Source organism: Eleutherodactylus coqui, chromosome 5 (genome assembly GCF_035609145.1).
Source record: "Eleutherodactylus coqui strain aEleCoq1 chromosome 5, aEleCoq1.hap1, whole genome shotgun sequence".
Taxonomy (NCBI): Eukaryota; Metazoa; Chordata; class Amphibia; order Anura; family Eleutherodactylidae; genus Eleutherodactylus; species Eleutherodactylus coqui.
In genome coordinates this window covers 173,937,047-173,957,624 of record NC_089841.1, presented here as the reverse complement: position 1 = coordinate 173,957,624, position 20,578 = coordinate 173,937,047, and the positions used below count along the sequence as shown (strand labels likewise).

Genomic DNA, 20,578 nt, shown 5'->3' with positions numbered 1-20,578 from the left:
CTCCACAGCGGGCGGCACCAGAGCCTTCCACAGCGGGCCCAGAGCCCTCCACAGCGGCACCAGAGCCCTCCACAGCGGGCGGCACCAGAGCCCTCCACAGCGGGCCCAGAGCCCTCCACAGCGGGCGGCACCAGAGCCTTCCACAGCGGGCCCAGAGCCCTCCACAGCGACACCAGAGCCCTCCACAGCGGGCGGCACCAGAGCCTTCCACAGCGGGCCCAGAGCCCTCCACAGCGGGCCCAGAGCCCTCCACAGCGGCACCAGAGCCCTCCACAGCGGGCAGCACCAGAGCCCTCCACAGCGGCACCAGAGCCCTCCACAGCGGGCCCAGAGCCCTCCACAGCGGGCGGCACCAGAGCCTTCCACAGCGGGCCCAGAGCCCTCCACAGCGACACCAGAGCCCTCCACAGCGGGCGGCACCAGAGCCTTCCACAGCGGGCCCAGAGCCCTCCACAGCGGGCCCAGAGCCCTCCACAGCGGCACCAGAGCCCTCCACAGCGGGCAGCACCAGAGCCCTCCACAGCGGCACCAGAGCCCTCCACAGCGGGCGGCACCACAGCCCTCCACAGCGGGCCCAGAGCCCTCCACAGCGGGCGGCACATCGGATAACGAAGGTAATGCACTACTTCGTCTATCATTGCTCTTTTGCGTCCTTTATCTTTTGCATTGCAATGCATTTTTCCCGCCTTTTTCCTCCCTTGCTTTGCTGCACAATTTATGGCCTTTTCATCTTTTGCATTGCAATGCATTTTTCCCGCCTTTTTCCTCCCTTGCTTTGCTGCACAATTTATGGCCTTTTCATCTTTTGCATTGCAATGCATTTTTCCCGCCTTTTTCCTCCCTTGCTTTGCTGCACAATTTATGGCCTTTTCATCTTTTGCATTGCAATGCATTTTTCCCGCCTTTTTTCTCCCTTGCTTTGCTGCACAATTTATGGCCTTTTCATCTTTTGCATTGCAATGCATTTTCCCCGCCTTTTTCCTCCCTTGCTTTGCTGCACAATTTATGGCCTTTTCATCTTTTGCATTGCAATGCATTTTTCCCGCCTTTTTCCTCCCTTGCTTTGCTGCACAATTTATGGCCTTTTCATCTTTTGCATTGCAATGAATTTTTCCCGCCTTTTTCCTCCCTTGCTTTGCTGCACAATTTATGGCCTTTTCATCTTTTGCATTGCAATGCATTTTTCCCGCCTTTTTCCTCCCTTGCTTTGCTGCACAATTTATGGCCTTTTCATCTTTTGCATTGCAATGCATTTTTCCCGCCTTTTTCCTCCCTTGCTTCTTTCCCCTTCTGCATCTGACGCGAAGATGTGAGCCTCGTTGTTATTTTGCGCAAATTGAAATTCTGCGCCACTGGGCACTAATGTTGTGTATGTAATGAAATGCAACCATTCTCTGTTTACTCACAGGACGAAAAAGATTTTCGGTTGTCGCAAAGGATATATCGGGAGTATGGCGTGGTACCAGCGAATGGGTATAAACGTTGCCAGGATGATAACATTGGTGAGTGTAGTGTGCGCTGACACAACCATATCCACCCACTTGGAATGCTATTCAACTTTTTTTCTTCTTTATTCCCCCCCCTTCAGGTTGAAAGTAGGCCTGAGATATGGGACCCAGCCGAGACGGGCTACAGCGACCGAGATTTAAAGGCAGACGCCTGGCTATCGGTATGCACTGGCATGTATCCCGATTGGGACTCCGGAACTGCTGCCCTCCACTGTGAAATACGTAAGTTTACACTCCTGAAACTGCTTTGTTGTTTCTTCCTTGGATGTACTCAGAACTGTACTGCATCTAACAACACTCTTTATTGCAGGTGTCGGTGGTACTGCTTGTACCCTGTTTAATTGTCCTTTTTCATTATTTGCAGTTAAAGATGTCAAGAATCGTTGGCGGTCGGTTCGGGACCGCTACAAGAAGCATGAAAAAGATTGTGAAAAAAGTGGCATGTCGCCTTCACAAAAGAAATGTCCATACCAGGAGCAACTGTGCTTCCTCCGAACTAGTCGAGTGTTGCGCGCGTAAGTGCAAATAACTCTCCTAGCTCGGGTTCGATGTGGTGTCATTTTGAGGTTCTAGGTCTCTAACGTTACTCTTGTTTCGCCAACAGATCCAGCGGGAACATTGGGGCCGCGCCTCCCACGGACACCACCGCTTCACCCGACAAAGATGGGCCGGGACAGGAGCCGTGTGACGATGAGTCCAGAGAAGGTACCCCAGCCTTGGAGGACAGCCAGCGTAGCACGCCCGATTTGAACCCCACTTCTGTTTCTCCAGAAGTGGGGGAACAAATTGTGTCGTGTGGCAATACTACTGCCCCTGCCAGCAGAGCATGTATTAGCAGGGTGGTGACTTCCGCGCGGGCCAGCCGCAGCGTTGCTGCTGGCCCGCGTCGGAAGAATAGCAAGGCAGATGCCACCCAAGAGGCGCTGTCTTTATTACGCCGTTCTGAGACGGACGACCAGTGGGACACAATGGGTACAGCCATTGCGTCCCGCCTTCGTGAACTCAGCTCAGAGCGGCAGTGGACAATTCCGCCAGTTCTGTACACAGTGCTAGAGATTTTCGGTTCGCCAAGACCCATTGCCGATAGCACTGCCATTATTGTGGCAATGAAAAATGCAGCCTTTCCTGTTCAACACTCAAACCGCATGCTGCCTGCACCCCAATCTTTCCCTGATCAACCGCCCAGGGTTTCTAGGACACCGGTATACCCCATGCACCATGGCTCTCCTGACACTGGCTACGGCGACACTGCCTCAGGCGGTTCCCCATCACAAGCGTCATTTCTATTACTCATGAATAGCCCTCTGCAACAGACATCGCAACAGTCCACCTCACGACTGTGCACGCCACCAAATGCATCTCAATGCATTATAGGAGAAAACTCTTTTACTTATACGACATTGGAGTAATCGCAAACGTTAAGTTTGGGATAACTGCAATGTCCTACAGCAAACCATCGGAAAGTACAGGTTCCGTGGTGCTGTTGCCGTGTCTGCCAATGCACGGATTATGCTGGTGTCCCAGAAATCCAACGGATGGTCATGGGAACGATTGGGGTTGCAAACATCGCTCACTCCCAGCTAAGATGTGCTCTGCGGCAAAAGAGGCAAGGCGCACTAATTCCATTACGGCAGTGGCACGCACGTAAATTTCTTTGCGGCCTGTGCTACTGTACGAGAAGGACTGACTTTTTTTTTTTTTTTTTGTTTTCATTTTAACACTGCCTTGCTGTCCTCCAAGGTTGGGGTACATCACTTCTCTGACTCATAGTCCTTTCTTTCCCTATATTTATTTTCATGTCTGTCTGTTTCCATGCTCGCTCTATGTTTGTAACAGGAGTTCGAGCATGGAAAAAAAAAATGGTGATGACAACAGGGCCATTCTGCGTGCCTGTTGCCATCATCATTTTAGCTTGCGGCATGACCGGCAAGTGTGGCCAGAGCTATACTGCTTGTGGATTGGCCAGTGAAGGAGAAATTTAGTTGTATTCAAGTAGTGGTAATTGGTATGTGCGCTGAAAAAAAGTAGACGGCTCAACTAATGCTATGTTTATTTTGCACAAAATAAAATACCATCATTGTCTAACCAATTCCGTTTCTTTACAATGCAGATTATATGTTTTGTGCGCAGAAAAAATTTGGAGAACAATCTTTTTTGTGAAATATTTAAAACATTTTATTATGAAAACTGTTTAACACAATTTTATTGAACTTTTTAAATTAAAGGTGGAGGAGTGTCCTTTTGTGCCTTCAATAAAATACGTATTTCTCTACGCAGTTTGGTTTACGCTTCCTTCTGGGGCTGGGCGCCGGGGGAGGGTCACACTGCAGTTAGGGCTGCACACCACCGACACAGGAGAACTGCCATGGCACGGTGCCTTCGTGACTAAGGAAATAGTCAGTGAAGAGTTCGCGTACCTGCACTGCAGTAGCAGGCGTCCTACCTCCCCCCCAGTTGATGACCGTGTCAAAGGCAGGATCAAGTTCTTCGACATCTACCTCTGGGCGATAGTCCCGGAGGTAGTTGTGAAGAACACAACATGCCTTGACAAGGTCATCAACTGTGTTAGGGTCTACTAACAGTGTAGTCCCTAGAACTCTCCACTGACTCACCATAATCCCGAAGGCACACTCAACCACACGACGTGCCCGGCTCAGCCTATAATTAAAAATCCTTTTCCGGGCATTCAGTCCTCTCCGCGGGTATGGGCGCAACAGGTTTGGCATCAACGGGAAAGCCTCATCCGATACCATCACAAAGGGGACTGGATGTGTGGTTCCCGGGAAAGGTTGTGGGGCTGGGAGCGTGACGCCATCTCTGAGAATTTGCATCCCAATCTGTGATGTTCGCAGCACCCGAGAATCCCCAGTGCTGCCATAGGCGCCAACGTCGATGCAAACAAATTTGCTATGTGCATCAGCCACGGCCATCAGGACAATTGAAAAATATTTTTTGTAATTGAAGAATTTGGAGCCTGAGTGGGCTGGCTGAAGCACACGCACATGTTTGCCGTCGACGGCGCCTATGCAGTTAGGAAATTTGGCAACATCTTGAAAGCCTGCTGCAACACGTTGCCAAGTGTCCTCGGTAGGTGAAGGCATCACGATGGGCTGCAACTTCTGCCAGATGGCGCTGCATGTGCACCTCACAATTTCGGTGATGGTTGATTTACCAACACGAAATTGGAGATGCAGGGATGCATAGCTCTCTCCTGTGGCCAAGAAGCTGAAAAGAAGCAGAGAAGAGAAAAAAAAATTAGTACACAATGAAGACTTGCATTACATCAACACTTCTATGTATGCAGTATTCAGATATTGTTCTCAACACGAAATAGATTGGAGAACGCAGAAGAATTCGTGTGAAGGAAATAAGATTTGCAATTGAAAGGTATACATGGGATGTGGGGGGGGGGGGGGGTGCCGTGAAATTCTCACTATCCATTCCACACATGGTTCAGATTTCCATTCTCCCCATCCCAAACAAAAGGGGAGGGAGAATGAGAAAATGAAAACATGTTCCTGCTACAGTCAGAAAGGTAACTTGGTCCCGTTCACTGCCGGTGCACAACAAAGGTTGCCCAAGTTTGCTGGTCTGGTAAGTTCAACAATGTAGCTTCTGACAATCTCAATGAAGTCAACCAGCCACAAGATGATGCTGTTCTAATGCCACGCACGGGCAAATAAAGACCCACCCGTCCCGGTGAGATCGGGGTAGCCGTGCAGGTGTCATGATGGGCGTGGTGCTAATAACAGGGGTGCTTGATAGCCCAGCTGTGAAAAAGCAGTGTGACGTAATGCTATAGCATTACGTCCTACTGCCGGAGCAATCAGTGCATAAAAAAAGGTACCGCGCAAAAATCACAGAACCAAAAAAAAAAAAGGAAAAACAAAAAAAAATAAATAAATAAATAAAAAAAAAAAATATAACTACAGTGACACAATAAGAAATGTTACTTACCGAAGGGTGATGAGCAGCCTTTCTTCTACAGTGATCGCCTTCCTCATCTGCGTGTCCTGGTAGGTCAGATCCCGGCGCACCAGCTCCAGAAGGCGGTCAAAGGCCTCCAGAGGCAGGCGACAAAATGAGACGAACTTCTCAGGATGGCTGCAGAGAGAAAGAGAAAGGGAGAGCGGGCTAAAATTAATAACAATTCAGAGTGCAACATCAAACCTATTCCCATGCAACACTTCACTTACTTTTTAAGATCGTGGTAGAGGCTCGCAAAATGGCCCTTCGTCCCCCTCTCGGTTAGTAGGGGATGAACCCAGAAACGTCTCTGACGCCGGGAAGCACGATCAGTCTGAAGAAGAATAAGCACATGAATTTTTAAAGCACATGAACATGAATTAAAGCACATGAATTTAAAGCACATGACTGCAATTACATTCTAGTCCGCAGTGCATAAACAAACAACAAGGAAACTAAGCACACAATGACCACAAATCGCTCACCTTTTCAGATTGTTCTCTATCCATCATAAGCACAAATGTAATCAGTCTGCGTCGGTATGCGCGGCTCAGACGGACTGTTGCTCGGTCCATGTCTGCAGAGAAAATGGCCACAAATACAAAGCTCTTCCTACCCTATGCAGAAATGGGTGGGATCGATGACCTCACAGGAAACAGTTTTTTTAAGAATCTGCACCTAGTAAAATACGCAGGCAAATCTGCAACAAAAACCGCGCCTCTCCAAAAATAACCGCTGCGGTTTTTTCCGCAACAAAGGGCCTGAGGATTTACCGGCGGCAGAACCGCAGATAAATACGCGGTCAAAAACGCGTCTTAATTGGGCCATTGCATGCGGATTTGCCGCAGAAACGGAAAGGTTGCGGCAAATCCGCGAACTTTCAGCGACAAATCCGCCCTGTGTGAATCCAGCCTGAAGTGACAGGACCATGGTAGCCTGTGATTGGAGTACCCATTGCCTGGTTACAGCGTGCGCATGGGAGGAGAGAAAATTAAAAAGCGTGCGTACACTGGGAGGTGACAGTTGGTCCAGGGAGCGAACACAGTGGAGCTACGGAAGAGGGAAGGAGGTCGTGTCCTGAGGGGACCGGAGCTGCAGTAGAGCGAAGTGGATTCAGAGTGTGACCAGATGCCCGCCGGATGGGAGAAGAATTGCTGCCGGAGATGTTGCTGAATAACCGAAGCGAGACTGGATATTGTGTGGACAATACTGGATGTCGCTGAGGAAGTAACAGCTCTCTGCGGTACCGCACGCTTTTCTGGAGGCGCCCCTCATCCGTCTGGGCTCTTTGGCTGATCATACAGCAGACTGGGCCAGTAAGAAAATTACGTGCACACAAGGCACCATATTTTGGCGCCAAGTTACTCTGGACTGCGTTTGGGCCTGTAGTTAGACTAGATAGGTTTATGGACCGTGTGCCACATCCAGCTGTTCAGTAAGAAGCTTCTGGGAACATTTACCTGGCTATATAGCCGCTGTTCTTTTGATCTTTATACATTTTCCTTATTGTATTGGGTTTGAGGGGATAGAGTCACTGTTGTCACTCTCCCTTCCCTTTGTTCCTGAGTAGTGGTATTAATAGGTAACAAGGGGCCGGTTCATTGAGGCCAGCCTGTTAGGTAAAAGCATAGTCTATTTTAGTAGCGCACATTTGGGGAGTACAGCGCTGTACAGCACAAGGGCCTCAGCTACCTGTATGTGAATTTTGTTGGGTTACCTATTGTTTGTGGTCACGTGGGCCACAGTGCTTTTGTAAAATTTGGTTTGCGTCTGAACTGGTGTTCGAGATGTTCTCCTTGTCCATTACTTCGCTGTATCCTGGGGAGCCCGCCCCGGTACACGGCTTACAAGGGAACAGGTTATTGAAGGTTCTCTAATAGACTCTAAGGAGTCAGTTGAAAATGCTATCTGTCCAATACCCCGATATAACTTTTCTGAAATTTAAAGAGTGAGCGATTCCGATTCTGGGTATGGAGCCCCAGACCGCTGACAACGGGGAAACTGGACCTTCCATGACACTGATGGGGAATGATCTAACGCTCCGCCCCCGCAAGTGGAAAATTTACAGCCAAGCCGAACAGTCCGCGGCTCCCTCTCCTGAACCCCTAGTGGAGGTTTAGCGGCAAATGGCCGAATTAACCAACAGTGTCACAGCCTTATACAAAAAGCTAAATGATCTAGAGAGTCAGTATGCTGCTCCCTGGCTCCGTACACTGGACCGCCAGCCACCGCCAGAACCACCCCGACCTACCAGGAGTTACCCGCGCATATCGCAGCTATTTTGTAACCACTGTTGTTGTCCCGGACATGAAATAAACAAGTGCTTTAGGCGACACCTGGTAAGAAGGGCCGTACCCCAGGTGGACAAGCATTGGGTTCAAAGTCTCCTAAGAGGATTTCCAAATATGTGGGACCCCGATCTGAGGTCACTTTATATGTGAAGGGGGGTACTCTTGTATCTTGACGCCACCAGAAGCTAGGGGCTGAGCAGGCTTTGGTGACGTGAACGCCCCTGTCTGACCCCTAGCTTCCAATTGACTATTAGTGCGGCTGGGAGAACACTGACAGCGGGGGCCAGCTTGTTTCCCAAATGCTGAACAACTCATACCTCTCCCTGCCGCTGTACTGCCACTGCCATCTCCACTCCCGACCAGGCTTCAGTCGCTGCAGGCAGTACCGCTGTCACTCAGCTCCCCGCACCTCTCCCCGGTGGACTGCCACCTCCACTGGCATTCCCCCTGGACACCCGCTGGCAGCAGGGAGTGCTGTACATTTGGTCCACACTCTTCTCCCTGCGGCACTGTCATCTGTGGTCCCATTCCCCCTGCAGGCGCGCTGACGGCACGACATGATGGTAGACTGCCACCTCGGCAGGTTTACTTACAGCAGCCGCCGAGGACAAGTACAGCACGCCAGCAGCAGAGGCACAGAGCCGGAGGGCTGAGTGCAGCCAATCAGTTAGTGGAGGCGTCACCTGGCTGTCAAGCAGCCTAAGACTTGTCGACATCCACCACTTCCAGTGGCAACATAATGCAATAGTACCATAGACGGGCTACTGCTCCCCACACTTCTGGACACTGGGTCACTGTTTTCTTTGTTTTGTCATAAGCATTACATATATAACCTTAGTTGTGATGCATGCGTTCCTTTACTTATACAACACTTTTGTGTGAATGGCTGTGAATGCTTCTTTGCTTTTCTCATTAGGCCGGCCACCTGATGCTTGATCTATTCCTTTCTTTTCCTGGGAACCATGTACTATAGCTAAGGGAAATGTTCTGAGTAAAATGTATTATGTTTTTTGTTTGTACTTACCTGCACGAGTGGCTCTGCAGTGTGGTGTCTGCTCTGAGGATATAGAGGCAGACCAGCAGCAAATGAATGACTTTATAGGACTCCTGAAAAGGATTGTGGGAGGAATCACTGCTATAAAGGCTCACCTGAGCAATTAGTGTGGAGGTCAGTGCAGTTTCTTTTGTTAGTTGTGCCAGGACTGTGTGAGGAACATGTCGATGGACTTTTCTGTTTGCCATGTAAAGATGGACTGCTTTAAATAAATGCCTATATGCTTTGGAAGAACTGGGTCTGAGGCTCCTTGAATTTACCCATCCTCACATATGGTGGCAGCAGTGGGATGATGCTTCAGTATTGCTTTCAGTACTCACCTGTAAAGGAGTTATGTACAAAACCCTTCCTGGCGTGTCAAAGAAAGTGCATCTGCAAAGCGAACTGCTGAGGGTAAGAGAAAAAAAAAGGGAAGTCCAGGTGCCAGACCTAAAGTCACACAGACCGAGGAGGAAGCAGAGGTGTAGGGATCTGGTGCTACCTCAGGTCTAAGTGCTGCTGATCCAATGTTCCAATCTGCTGAGAAAACTCTGTCTGAAAGCATTGTGGACCTGATGAAATGGATGACTGTGCAACAGAATGAAGCAGAAAAGAGACAAATGGAGGAAGCCAGGAGAAACCGTGCACAACTGTAACGTCAGGATGAACGTTGGGCAGAACTGATCCAAACGCTCCGTGTACAGCAAACCGTTCCACCTGCTGATTCCCCACCTCCAGCTGTATCTCCTTGGACAGGCCCTCACCTGACCAAACTTACTCCACAGGATGATGTGGAGGCATATTTAACTACCTTTGAAAGAATTGCAAGCACATGTCAGTGGCCTTAGGAACGGTGGGTGGTAAGACTGGCACCTTATCTTACTGGACAAGCCCAGCTGGCATACAGCCACATGAACATACAGGATGCAAATAACTATGACTTAGTTAAAGAGACCATACTAAGGCGATATGACATCAGTGAAGAAACCTACAGGCAGAGGTTCAGAGAACTCAAGTATTGCTACACAGATAGTCCCAGGGAAGTTTATACTTATCTGCAAGACCTATACCTAAAATGGATGAAGCCAGACACCAAAAGCATTGAACAGATCAGTGAAGCAATAATACTGGAACAGTTTCTACAAATCCTTACAGCTGATGTTCATGCTTGGGTTAAAAAGCATCGGCCCAATAATGCAGACAGAGCAATATCTTTGGCAGATGACTTTCTCCTTGCAAAAAGGGACATAATCAGACCTGTATCCGGTCTCCACAGACCAGGTGGAATGATCTCAGGACGGAGAGGTCAAGATGTGCGTGCACGATTCAAAACAGGCTGTAGTGACAAACGGTGTTATATTTGTCAAGAGACAGAACATGTCGCAAAATTTTGCCCCAAGAGAAGTACTAAAAGTTCGGCAACATTCTTTGCTTCCAATGACTTTATCCGGCCAATTCAAGTTAATGGACATACGGTGGATGCTTCGCTGGATACTGGTAGTAAACTGAGCCTGATAAAAGAGGACTTGGTAACCCAGAAGACCGAGTTTCCAAAAGTACCTATTACCTGTGTTCATGGAGATACAAAACATTATTCTGCATCCGATATTCATTTGCAAATGGATGGAAAATGTGTTACAATACCTGCAGTGGTTGTTCCTGTACTACAAGTACCAGTGATCCTTGGCAGAAGCACTCCAGGATTCAAGGACTTGCTAATAGGAGTAGGCCAGCTGTCTGCTGTGACTACCAGAGCTCAAGCCAAGACACAGAATAAAGCTGAAATCTTGGGAGAAACGTTTCCATTTGATGAGGACATCATGGAATTACCAAAAGCTAAACGTCAAAGGGTTCCTGAACAGCAGGACATCTTCAGGAAAAGACTCCCCAAGGAAGGCAAGTACATGAATGTTGGACTATAGGACATTGATATTGCATTAGAGCAAAAACAGGATATTGAGTTACATGCATTGTATGGGCAAGGTTTAAGCAACTGTAAAGTAGTTCAGAGTGGTAAACAACCTGCTACACCTTTTTTCCTAGTTGGGAATAAGATTTTGTATAGAGTATGTATTCATCCAAAGACAAAGGAGCAAGTACAACAGTTAGTGATCCCAAAAAGGTTCAGATCAGAAATTCTAAAGTTAGCGCATGATGTTCCTATTGCGGGTCATCTAGGTTATAAAAAGACTTTCGCAAGGGTACTCTATCGGTTCTATTGGCCTGGGGTGTATGATACAGTAACTACCTATTGTCGTAGTTGCCCGGTGTGCCAATACACTGCTTCTACCCCTCCTAAAGTAGAGCTTATACCATTGCCCGTAATTGATGAACCATTTAATACTGTTGGGATGGATATCATTGGTGGAGTTGCAGCGAGTGGAGCTGCAGCGTGGTGTCTGCTCTGAGGATATAGAGGCAGACCAGCAGCAAATGAATGACTTTATAGGACTCCTGAAAAGGATTGTGGGAGGAATCACTGCTATAAAGGCTCACCTGAGCAATTAGTGTGGAGGTCAGTGCAGTTTCTTTTGTTAGTTGTGCCAGGACTGTGTGAGGAACATGTCGATGGACTTTTCTGTTTGCCATGTAAAGATGGACTGCTTTAAATAAATGCCTAGATGCTTCGGAAGAACTGGGTCTGAGGCTCCTTGAATTAACCCATCCTCACAGTCACAAGTAACCATAATCAGTAAGATAGACTTTGAGAAATATTGGTCTCGTGAGGTGCTCTGTTGTCCCCACAAACAGCTAATCAATCTAGTGGCCAGTAACGGGTTACCCGTATGAATAGTGGGGTATTGGGAGCCCAATGTGGTAGCCAGTAGAGCGGAGCTACCTCACCAAAGTATTCTTGTGGTGGACATCCCAGATAAAAACGCTCCCATAATAACGGTGGGAATGAATATACTCCAAAACTACTACTGAAAAAAATGCTGGAGGCTCTGCACAATATAATTCCCGCAGCCTCTCAAGCCCAGCTATAAAAGCTCTTACTGCCCACCAGCGGTTTACTTACCCGCAAGGCCGCATATGCAAAGCTCGCATTAAAGACGTCCGACCCGTCATAGTCCTACAGAGTCTGAATTTATTCTGTGGTGTCAGACTCGCCCAGGTCTTTATGGCCAGGATTATGAAGCTCTTATGGAACCATTCCTATAGATGGGCATTAGGGATGAGCGAGCGTACTCGTTAAGGCAAATTACTTGAGCGAGTGTCGCCATTTTCGAGTACATGCCTGCTTGCCCGAAAGGGGTTAAGGGGGGGTGTCTCTCTCTCCCCCGCGCCCTCCTGCTCACTCCCGCAACTCTCTGCCGGCCCCCGAATCTTTTCGGATGAGCAGGCATGTACTCGAGAATGGTAATACTCGCTCGAGTAATTTGCCTTAACAAGTACGCTCGCTCCTCTCTAATGGGCATCCATTCCTGATGGCTGCACAGAGCTTAAATACAGTGAGAGATGGCAGGATTCGCTTCTGTTTAATCAATATCGGAAACGTTTTCATACAGCTGTTGCACAAGTATCTTTACTCTCCTCTGAGGATGTACTGGATCAGGAGGAGCAGAGTGCTCAGCATGGGCACAAACTGTGAGGAAGGAATCCACTAGTCTGCCATCCTGGCTTGCTGATCTCAACATAGGAGATGCACAAACATCTGAGACCCAGATACAAGGGGTGAGAGATATTGTCTTGACCAAGCAGGCTGCTTTCAGCCAGCACAGCCTAGACTTTGGTAAAGCAAAGGACATTACTCATGTCATCTCTACCAACGGTCATTCTCCCATCAAGGAGCGTTACAGACCGATTCTTCCATCCTCATACAAGCAAGTCAAGGACATGATTGCAAAAATGAAACAGAATAACATTATCAGGGAGAGCTATAGCCCCTGGGCAGCCCCCATAGTGCTCGTCAAAAAGAAAGATGGTGGCATACGCTTTTGTGTGGATTACCATAAGTTGAATAATATAACACACAAAGATGCATATCCTCTTCCTCGTATTGAGGAATTAATAACTGCCCTGAGTAATGCTGCATACTTTTCCACACTTGACCTGACCAGCAGTTACTGGCAGGTACCCATGAGCGAGGCCGACAGAGAAAAGACCGCCTTCACGACCCCAATGGGGCTGTTTGAGTTTAATTTATGCCATTCGGTTTTTGTAATGCCCCTGGGACCTTTCAAAGGTCAATGAAAACATGCCTCGGCCACAAAAATTTTGAGTCTGTGTTGTTATACTTGGATGATGTCATAGTATTTTCTAAAAATTATGGGGATCATTTGCAGCACCTTAGTGAAGTCTTTCAGATACTCATTGACCACAGTCTTAAAATTAAACCTTCAAAGTGTCACTTGTTACAGACTAAAGTATGTTATCTGGGACATATTGTTAGTTCTGAAGGAGTGTACCCTGACCCTGACAAAATAGATGCAGTAAAAAATTGGCCAACCCCAAGAACGCTCAAAGATGTTAGGAGTTTTCTTGGATTTGTAGGAGATTATCGCAGGTTCATCCCAAAATTTACACAGATAGCAGCCCCCTTACAAGAAATGTTACGCAGTTCCTCTAAAGAGATTCATAAGAGGCCCTTGCCTATAAATTGGAAAAAAGAGCAAGAACAAGCTTTTCACACGCTGAGGGAAAAATTAATAACCACACCTTGCCTATCCTGACTATATCCTTCTGTTTAACCTATACACCAATGCAAGCTTTAGTGGCTTAGGCGCAGTGCTTAGTCAGACGCAGGGAGGAAAAGAAAGAGTAGTCGCATAAACCAGCTGTTCTCTCAAAGGTCTTGAAAGGAATGACCAAAATTACAGCTCATTCAAACTAAAACTACTAGCATTGGTGTGGGCCATCACTGAAAAATTCAAGGACTACCTTGCTGCTGCCACTTTCACCGCCTACACCGACAACAACCCTGTGGTCCACCTCGACTCAGCCAGACCTGGAGCTCTTGAATAGCATTGGATTTCAAGACTCACCAATATCAATTTCAATATTATATACCATGCTGGAAAAAGTAACACTAACGCTGACGCTCTCTCTCTCTCGCCCACTGTCATTGACAATCCCCCAGAAAAGGATCACTGGGAAGACATAGAGATACCCAATTTCTCAGCTTTTCAAGCCCAACAAAATTGCTGCTTGTCCGCCGCCAATGATGTTTCCTTGACTGAATCGCCTGGCACCTCTCAAAGATGGCTCTTGCTACAACAAGACAGTAGAACATTTGGGGAACTACAAGAGTACCTGTTAAATGGCACTATCCCAAAAGGTATCCTAAGCAAATCCACAGACTCCCGAGTTACAGTGCTTGTGAAAACAAAGGAAAAGGGTGTTCCTAAAGAAAAAATTGATCATCAGGAATTCAATAGATCCAGCTTCCGGAAACTATCTCCATCAAATATTAATTTTTAAAAAGGGATGCCAACCAAGTATTGCTTGCATACCTCAACCAATCAGGACATTTTAGAGTACATAAGTCAGAAGCCATTATTAGGCAAAGATTCTACTCTAATGTGAAATGATGTAGAAAGATGGTGTCAAGAGTGTACTGTGTGCGAAACAAGATGTAGAGCTAAAAGTGATCAAAAAGCCTCTTTACACCAAATCATAACCACAAAACCCCTGGAACTTCTTGCAATAGACCACCTAAAAGTTGGAACTAGCACATCAGAATATGATTATGTCCTTACCCTCATTGACCACTATAAAAAATTTACTGTGGCAGTAGCAGTAAAGGATTTCAGAGCTAAAACCACGGCCGCAGTGGTGTTGAATCACTTTATCCTGAATTATGTGTGCCCTGATAAAATTCTTTCCGATTGTGGAGATGCATGTTAATTGTTAATCTCAATTATACCATGAACTTTGTAACGTTTATGACTGCAAAAAGCTCAGAACAACAGCATATAAATCACAAGGAAACAGACTCTCCGAGAAAGCAAACCAAACTATCTTGGAACTGCTAAGTACCATTCCCTCCAGTCAAAGAAATCATTGGCCCACATTGCTTCCGGAATTAGTTTACACCTGCAACAACACCCCTCATTGTTCTACAGGATATACACCGTACTATGTATCTGCCTACCCGCAGACTTAAAGTTAAGAGTGAAAATCACTGATGATACTAATCCCAAACATAATGGGTGCAAACGAACAAAAAAGATTAAAAGAAGCCCAAGAGATAGTGGATCAACGCTTAGCAGAAGTAAGAGAAAAACAAACTCCTGATTACAATATACATGCTCATGCAAATGCATTTCAAACAGGCGATAGAGTTTGGCTTAAGAAAGAACACCGTGATGGAAAACTGGACACTAGATGGGAACCTCGCCTATACCATTGTTACTGTAATCTTTTCAGAAAAAGGACTTTATCAACTTTCACAACCTAATGGCCGAACCCAAGTCGTACATAGAAACAGATTAAAATTTGCCTAGCATCCCCGTCATCTTCAGAATCTGCTGAATCTGACATGGAAGAAGAAAGCACAAACTCCGAGACAAACTCAGAGACTGAGCCAAGTGGAAAACCTGAACAAGTTTGTCCATCCCCGTTTGATTTCAAGAATCAAATTCTCTGATATCAAAACCCATTTTCCAGATTAGTATACCAACATCCTCCTATTGCATCACCAGAAGTCCTTCCCAGTCCACCTACTTCATCATCACTAGTATCGCCAGTCATCTCCCCTACCACAAGACGAAGATTAGCAGCTCTTCCTACATCTCAAGTTGCTGCTGCCTTCAGAAGCACGTGGACAATTGCCGCTGAGACTTCAAGATTAGAGCATTACACCTAGCGTTACTTAGTCCTATGGATTATCCCCAGCTTTCCCTATTTATTATAACCGTTTGTGTTTACAAGAGTTCACTCTCTGAGACACACTCAGAGAAGTTTTGCAACATTTAAGCTTTTTTACCTCAAGAGACTACTTAAAGCCATTCTAAGAGTTGATATTGTTGTTGTGCAATCACTTCTACCTTGTCCCTCCAGAGATGCTAACTGCAGTGCACCGTACTGAGTTCATCTGACCTATGGTTATCCTATTCACTTATGTCCCTAGAATTCATGTTCCTCCTCATGTGTAGTTGCTAAGAAAGAAGAAGTTCCTTGTGCATGTTTCCTTCCAGGACCCTTGCATGCCTTGAGACTGCTGTAACAGGACTGCAAAATTATAATATGTGGTTTGTGCTTAACCTTTAAAATTCTCTTCCTTTACAGGTTGCCTGCTGAACAGTACAAGTATCATATGTTCTGTATGTCATGAATTATTGTTGACATGCAAATTTCTGTGTTGATTGTGAGAAGAGTTATGTAGGTGCCCCATAGCTAGCTCGGACCTAGCACACTCTCTTAACCCACCATAAAATCCCTCAAAATACTTGCAAGTACCCTAAAAATTAAATCACTGTGCTGTTATCTTAAAAACCAGCAGGCATATCTTTCTGCTCCTCCAGAACTTAGTATACCCAGGGATGGCTGTGTTTTAAATTAGGGGAAACTTTGGTGGCCTAGAGGGTCCTCCATTAGAAACCACTATATCAGCATCCTGTTCCACCTTGCTATGAGCTCTAAGGAGGTATAGAAGGTGTCATCCGTCGGAGGAACGCTGTTTCCCTCTTCCTTACTTCAAAAATCAAGAAAACTGCTTAGCAAAAGCTGATCACCATTGGCTATTTGTGTGACTTTCCCTAATTAGTGAAAAGAACAGAACCTGTGAGAAAGAGCGGGAAAACACCAGAGGCAAAGGGGTGGGGTGGTATAAAAAGTGCGGGAGAGAGAAGACAGGGGAGTGCAGCACGGGAGAGTGGGGTGTGGAAAGTGCAGAGTGAAGGAAGAGGTCAGAGCGTGTGTTAAAGCTAGTTTCCAAAGGAGATAGTTACTACTGTGCAGAGATAAAGAGCCTTATCTAATCTACACCACCTGGAAATAAAAAACAGTGGAGCACAGGAAACTGTGGCGCCACCTTGTCATCTTAATGGTGAGTAATATGAACGTTTGCTGAAAGTAAAAGTCAGAAGTTTCTATAAGGACCCTTTCTAAACTGTCTAATTTCAACTAAACTACTAAATCCATCCCATCAGTTACCTAAAAACGGAGGACCAGCTTCTAGCTTAACTACCGTTAAAGTGAAGAAAGAGAGAGCATTGAAGGGAATTATCAGTGTAAGAATTCAACTGTATTTCTACGTTATCCTGCTTGCACAGGTATGTCTTTGGAACTATGTTGAAATCTCATTAGACTGTGCTGTATTGCTTTGCCTTCAGCAATTGTGTTTAGTAAACTGTGCACTTCCAGTTGCTAAAAATCACATCCCTGGAGTTGTGTCAAGTTATTTTCACCATCTTGATAAAAGTCTGAAGTGCTGGAGTCACCCGTGACAAATACCAACATAAAGAAGAAGACCCATGTAAGGTAACCGCTAAGTCCACGTTGCCTGGGGAGGCTTGTCAGGGCCTTGGCAAAAGGTTCTGTGCATCCCTCCGGGGAATTTGGTAGAGCCACCGTGACACGTGCTATCTCTACCCTGCCATCTCCTCAGCCATGGGCCTTGTGCCTCTGTGCAGATGTATATTGGCCGATCCTGTGTGATACGTCTGCTCAGCTGACGTACCACATAGGACATTCTTAGATACAGTAGCTCAGCAGATGTATTACGCATGATCGGCTTAGATACGTCTGCTGTGCAGATGTATATAAGCCAATCTTGTGTGATACGTCTGCTGTGCAGATGTATTTAAGCAGATACTGTGTGATACATCTGATTAGCTGACGTACCACATAGGATCTGCTTAGATACAGCAGCTTTGCAGACGTATCACCAGGATTGGCTTACATACATCTGCACAGCAGACGTATCTAAGCCGATCATGCGTGATACGTCTGCTGAGCTACTGTATCTAAGCACATCCTATGTGGTATGTCAGTTGAGCAGACATATCACACAGGATCGGCCTATATACATCTGCACAGCAGACATATTTAAGCTGATCATGGGTGATACGTCTGCTGAGCTGCTGTGTCCAAGCAGGTCCTGCGTGATACGTCAGCTGAGCAGACATATCACACAGGATCTGCTAAGAAACATCTGCACAGCAGATGTATCACACAGCATTGGCTTAGATACATCTTTACAGCAGACATATCTAAGCCTATCATGGGTGATACATCTCCTGAGCTGCTGTATCTAAGCAGATCCTGTGTGGTACTTCAGCTGAGCAGATGTATCACACAGGATTGGCTTAGATAGATCTGCACAGCAGACATATCTAAGCCAATCACGGGTGATACATCTGCTGAGCTGCTGCATCTAAGCAGATCTTGTGTGGTACATCAGCTGAGCAGATGTATCACACAGGATCAGCTTGGATACATCAGCTTGACAGACAGTGTCACACATGATAGTTGCCCCAGCAGTAATAGTGACCCCCAGTAGTGGCCCCAGCAGTAATGCAGACCCCCAGTAGTGGCCCCAGCAGTAATGCAGACCCCCAGTAGTGGCCCCAGCACTAATGCAGACCCCCAGTAGTGGCCCCAGCACTAATGCAGACCCCCAGTAGTTGCCCCAGCAGAAATAGTGACCTCCAATAGTTGCCCAAGCAGTAATAGCAGATCCTGTGTGGTATGTCAGCTAACCAGATGTATCACACAGGATCGTCTTAGATACATCAGCTCGGGAGACAGTATCACACATGATAGTTGCCCCAGCAGTAATAGTGACCCCCCACAGCTGCCCCAGCAGTAATAGTGACCCCCAGTAGTTGCCCCAGCAGTAATGCAGACCCCCAGTAGTTGCCCCAGCAGTAATGCAGACCCCCAGTAGTTGCCCCAGCAGTAATGCAGACCCCTAGTAGTTGCCCCAGCAGTAATAGTGACCCCCAGTAGTTGCCCCAGCAGTAATAGTGACCCCCAGTAGTTGCCCTAGCTGTAATGCAGACCCCAATTGTTGTCCCAGCAGTAATAGTGACCCCCAGTAGTTGCACCAGTGGTAATGCAGAGCCCTCAGTAGTTGCCCTAGAAGTAATAGTGACCCCCAGTAGTTGCCCCAGCTGTAATGCAGACCCCAATTGTTGTCCCAGCAGTAATAGTGATCCCCAGTAGTTGCCCCAGTAGTAATGCAGACCCCTCAGTAGTTGCCCTAGAAGTAATAGTGACCCCCAGTAGTTGCCCCAGCAGTAATAGTGACCCCCAATAGTTGCCCCAGCACAAATAGTGACCCAAACGCAACCCCGTGTGAGAAATATGCAGTTATGACTATGCACTCGAAGCCATACGTGGCGTTAGCCGGCTCACACAGATCCGGATAACGCTGTGTGATCCACAAGAAAGCACAGTAAAAAGCACAGATATGAGCGACAATTCAAACCCAACCCCGCTATGAAACATAGCAGGGAATAAAAAAAAAAGACAAAAGTCACACTGCACATGAGAGCGTGTGAGAGAACACGGTTGTGGCTGTGCACTCGCTGCCATACGCGTCAGTAGCCAGCTCACAGAGATCCGGATAACGCTGTGTTACCCACGCAACATTATATGCACAGAGCCATGTGAATAAACCCTTAGTGGTCTGGATTTTATTATATAGTATGAAGGGTAATATCTTCTTATCCACATGAACACATCCACAACAGGAATTGGCTGCGAGAAAGTCCTTCCCCACATTTGCAGTGTATATTTCCAGGCTCACAAGTTCTACATATTTTCCCAATTCTGAGAATGCAGCCAGCATACTTATAGAATACTGATGAAAAATACACCTGTGTGAAGGTGCCTAAAACACTCTTCCCATTGTGTATTTTCGCACCTCCCATAGACTCCTCCTTTTTTACGTGCGTGAAATGCGTGCACAGAACACGTTTATAAGAACGGAATGGGTTCTATTCTCTGAGTTTAGCGTGTGCAAATTTTACGTGCACAAATACCTGCGCAAACACGCTCGTGTGAAGAAGCCCCAAGTAGTGGATATATCCAGGATCCTGTATACATCTCTACTGTAAATACTAATATACACATGCATTAATACACACATACCGAATATTAATATATTTAGTAAACATGTTGAGGTTAAATTCTTATATATATTATAAATAAACAAACTTTCACGGTATAGCTGTATGTAGGTCCCTGGACATGGTAGAAAGAACAGAACAATCCATTAACTTACACTGCATGCCCCATTCAGAGACCTGGTTAAGGACTCACAGCAATGTGTGTAAAGTGGCACACAGAGTTCCTCGCTTTATTCATAAAGCTACTTTTTAAATTTGTTTTTTTCCTGTTTCATAATATTTGCTACCAGAGCCTCCCTGCCTCAGAACAAAAATTACAATTACTGCCATATTATAGCCCATCACAAGACCAGTAAAATGATAACTCACTTGTCCCAATTGCTGCTATTTTCACAGAGATGCAAGGTTTTATAGTGGTCTATGCTAAAATGCAGAATCCTCTGTCTCCATCAAGCAGATGGGTGGGTGTGGCTGGGAATGACTCATAGTGTTGTCACAGTTCCCTGACCTCCCAAACTCCCCTGCTCTTAGTGATAAGACCCCCCTGGCTCTCTGCCTCCCAGTAGTTGTACTGTGCATGCCTGCATATTACACCAGGCTTCTGTATTTTATAGGTACTATGCTGGATTAGAGAAGCACTGCTATGTGTGTTTGAACTGACCTAGTGCTGTGCATGCCTGCTCATTACACCAGATTCCTGTATTTTAGGGCGTCCGCACACAGATGTATTTGTGGTCGCAGAATCTGCGAGCCGAATGCACA

At 46.5% G+C, this 20,578-nt stretch overlaps 2 protein-coding genes and 1 long non-coding RNA gene across 4 annotated transcripts in view; 1 reads left to right on the top strand and 2 right to left on the bottom strand.

Annotated features, from left to right (window-relative positions):
* Window positions 1–20,248, bottom strand: part of PLA2G4C (phospholipase A2 group IVC) — a 57,381-nt gene extending 37,133 nt beyond the window's left edge. Inside the window, exon 1 of one of the 2 annotated variants that reach the window (XM_066603731.1) lies at window positions 20,186–20,248. The gene's annotated coding sequence lies outside the window, so the exon portion shown is untranslated. Of the gene's footprint in view, window positions 1–19,971; window positions 19,991–20,185 lie in introns of those variants that run through there. The other variant, XM_066603732.1, reaches the window with a different exon arrangement.
* LOC136627000 (uncharacterized) lies at window positions 563–1,714 on the top strand. The gene is made up of 3 exons (XR_010792729.1): window positions 563–614; window positions 1,409–1,502; window positions 1,589–1,714. It is a non-coding gene; the product is annotated as an uncharacterized lncRNA (long non-coding RNA).
* Window positions 3,742–6,169, bottom strand: LOC136626999 (uncharacterized). The gene is made up of 4 exons (XM_066601954.1): window positions 5,960–6,169; window positions 5,705–5,808; window positions 5,466–5,612; window positions 3,742–4,733 (listed from the first exon to the last, which is right to left on the bottom strand). Exons 1-4 carry the CDS (start codon window positions 6,047–6,049, stop codon window positions 3,839–3,841), a joined length of 1,236 nt encoding a protein of 411 aa, XP_066458051.1. The 5' UTR covers window positions 6,050–6,169; the 3' UTR covers window positions 3,742–3,838.
* Window positions 20,249–20,578: the final 330 nt, after the last annotated feature.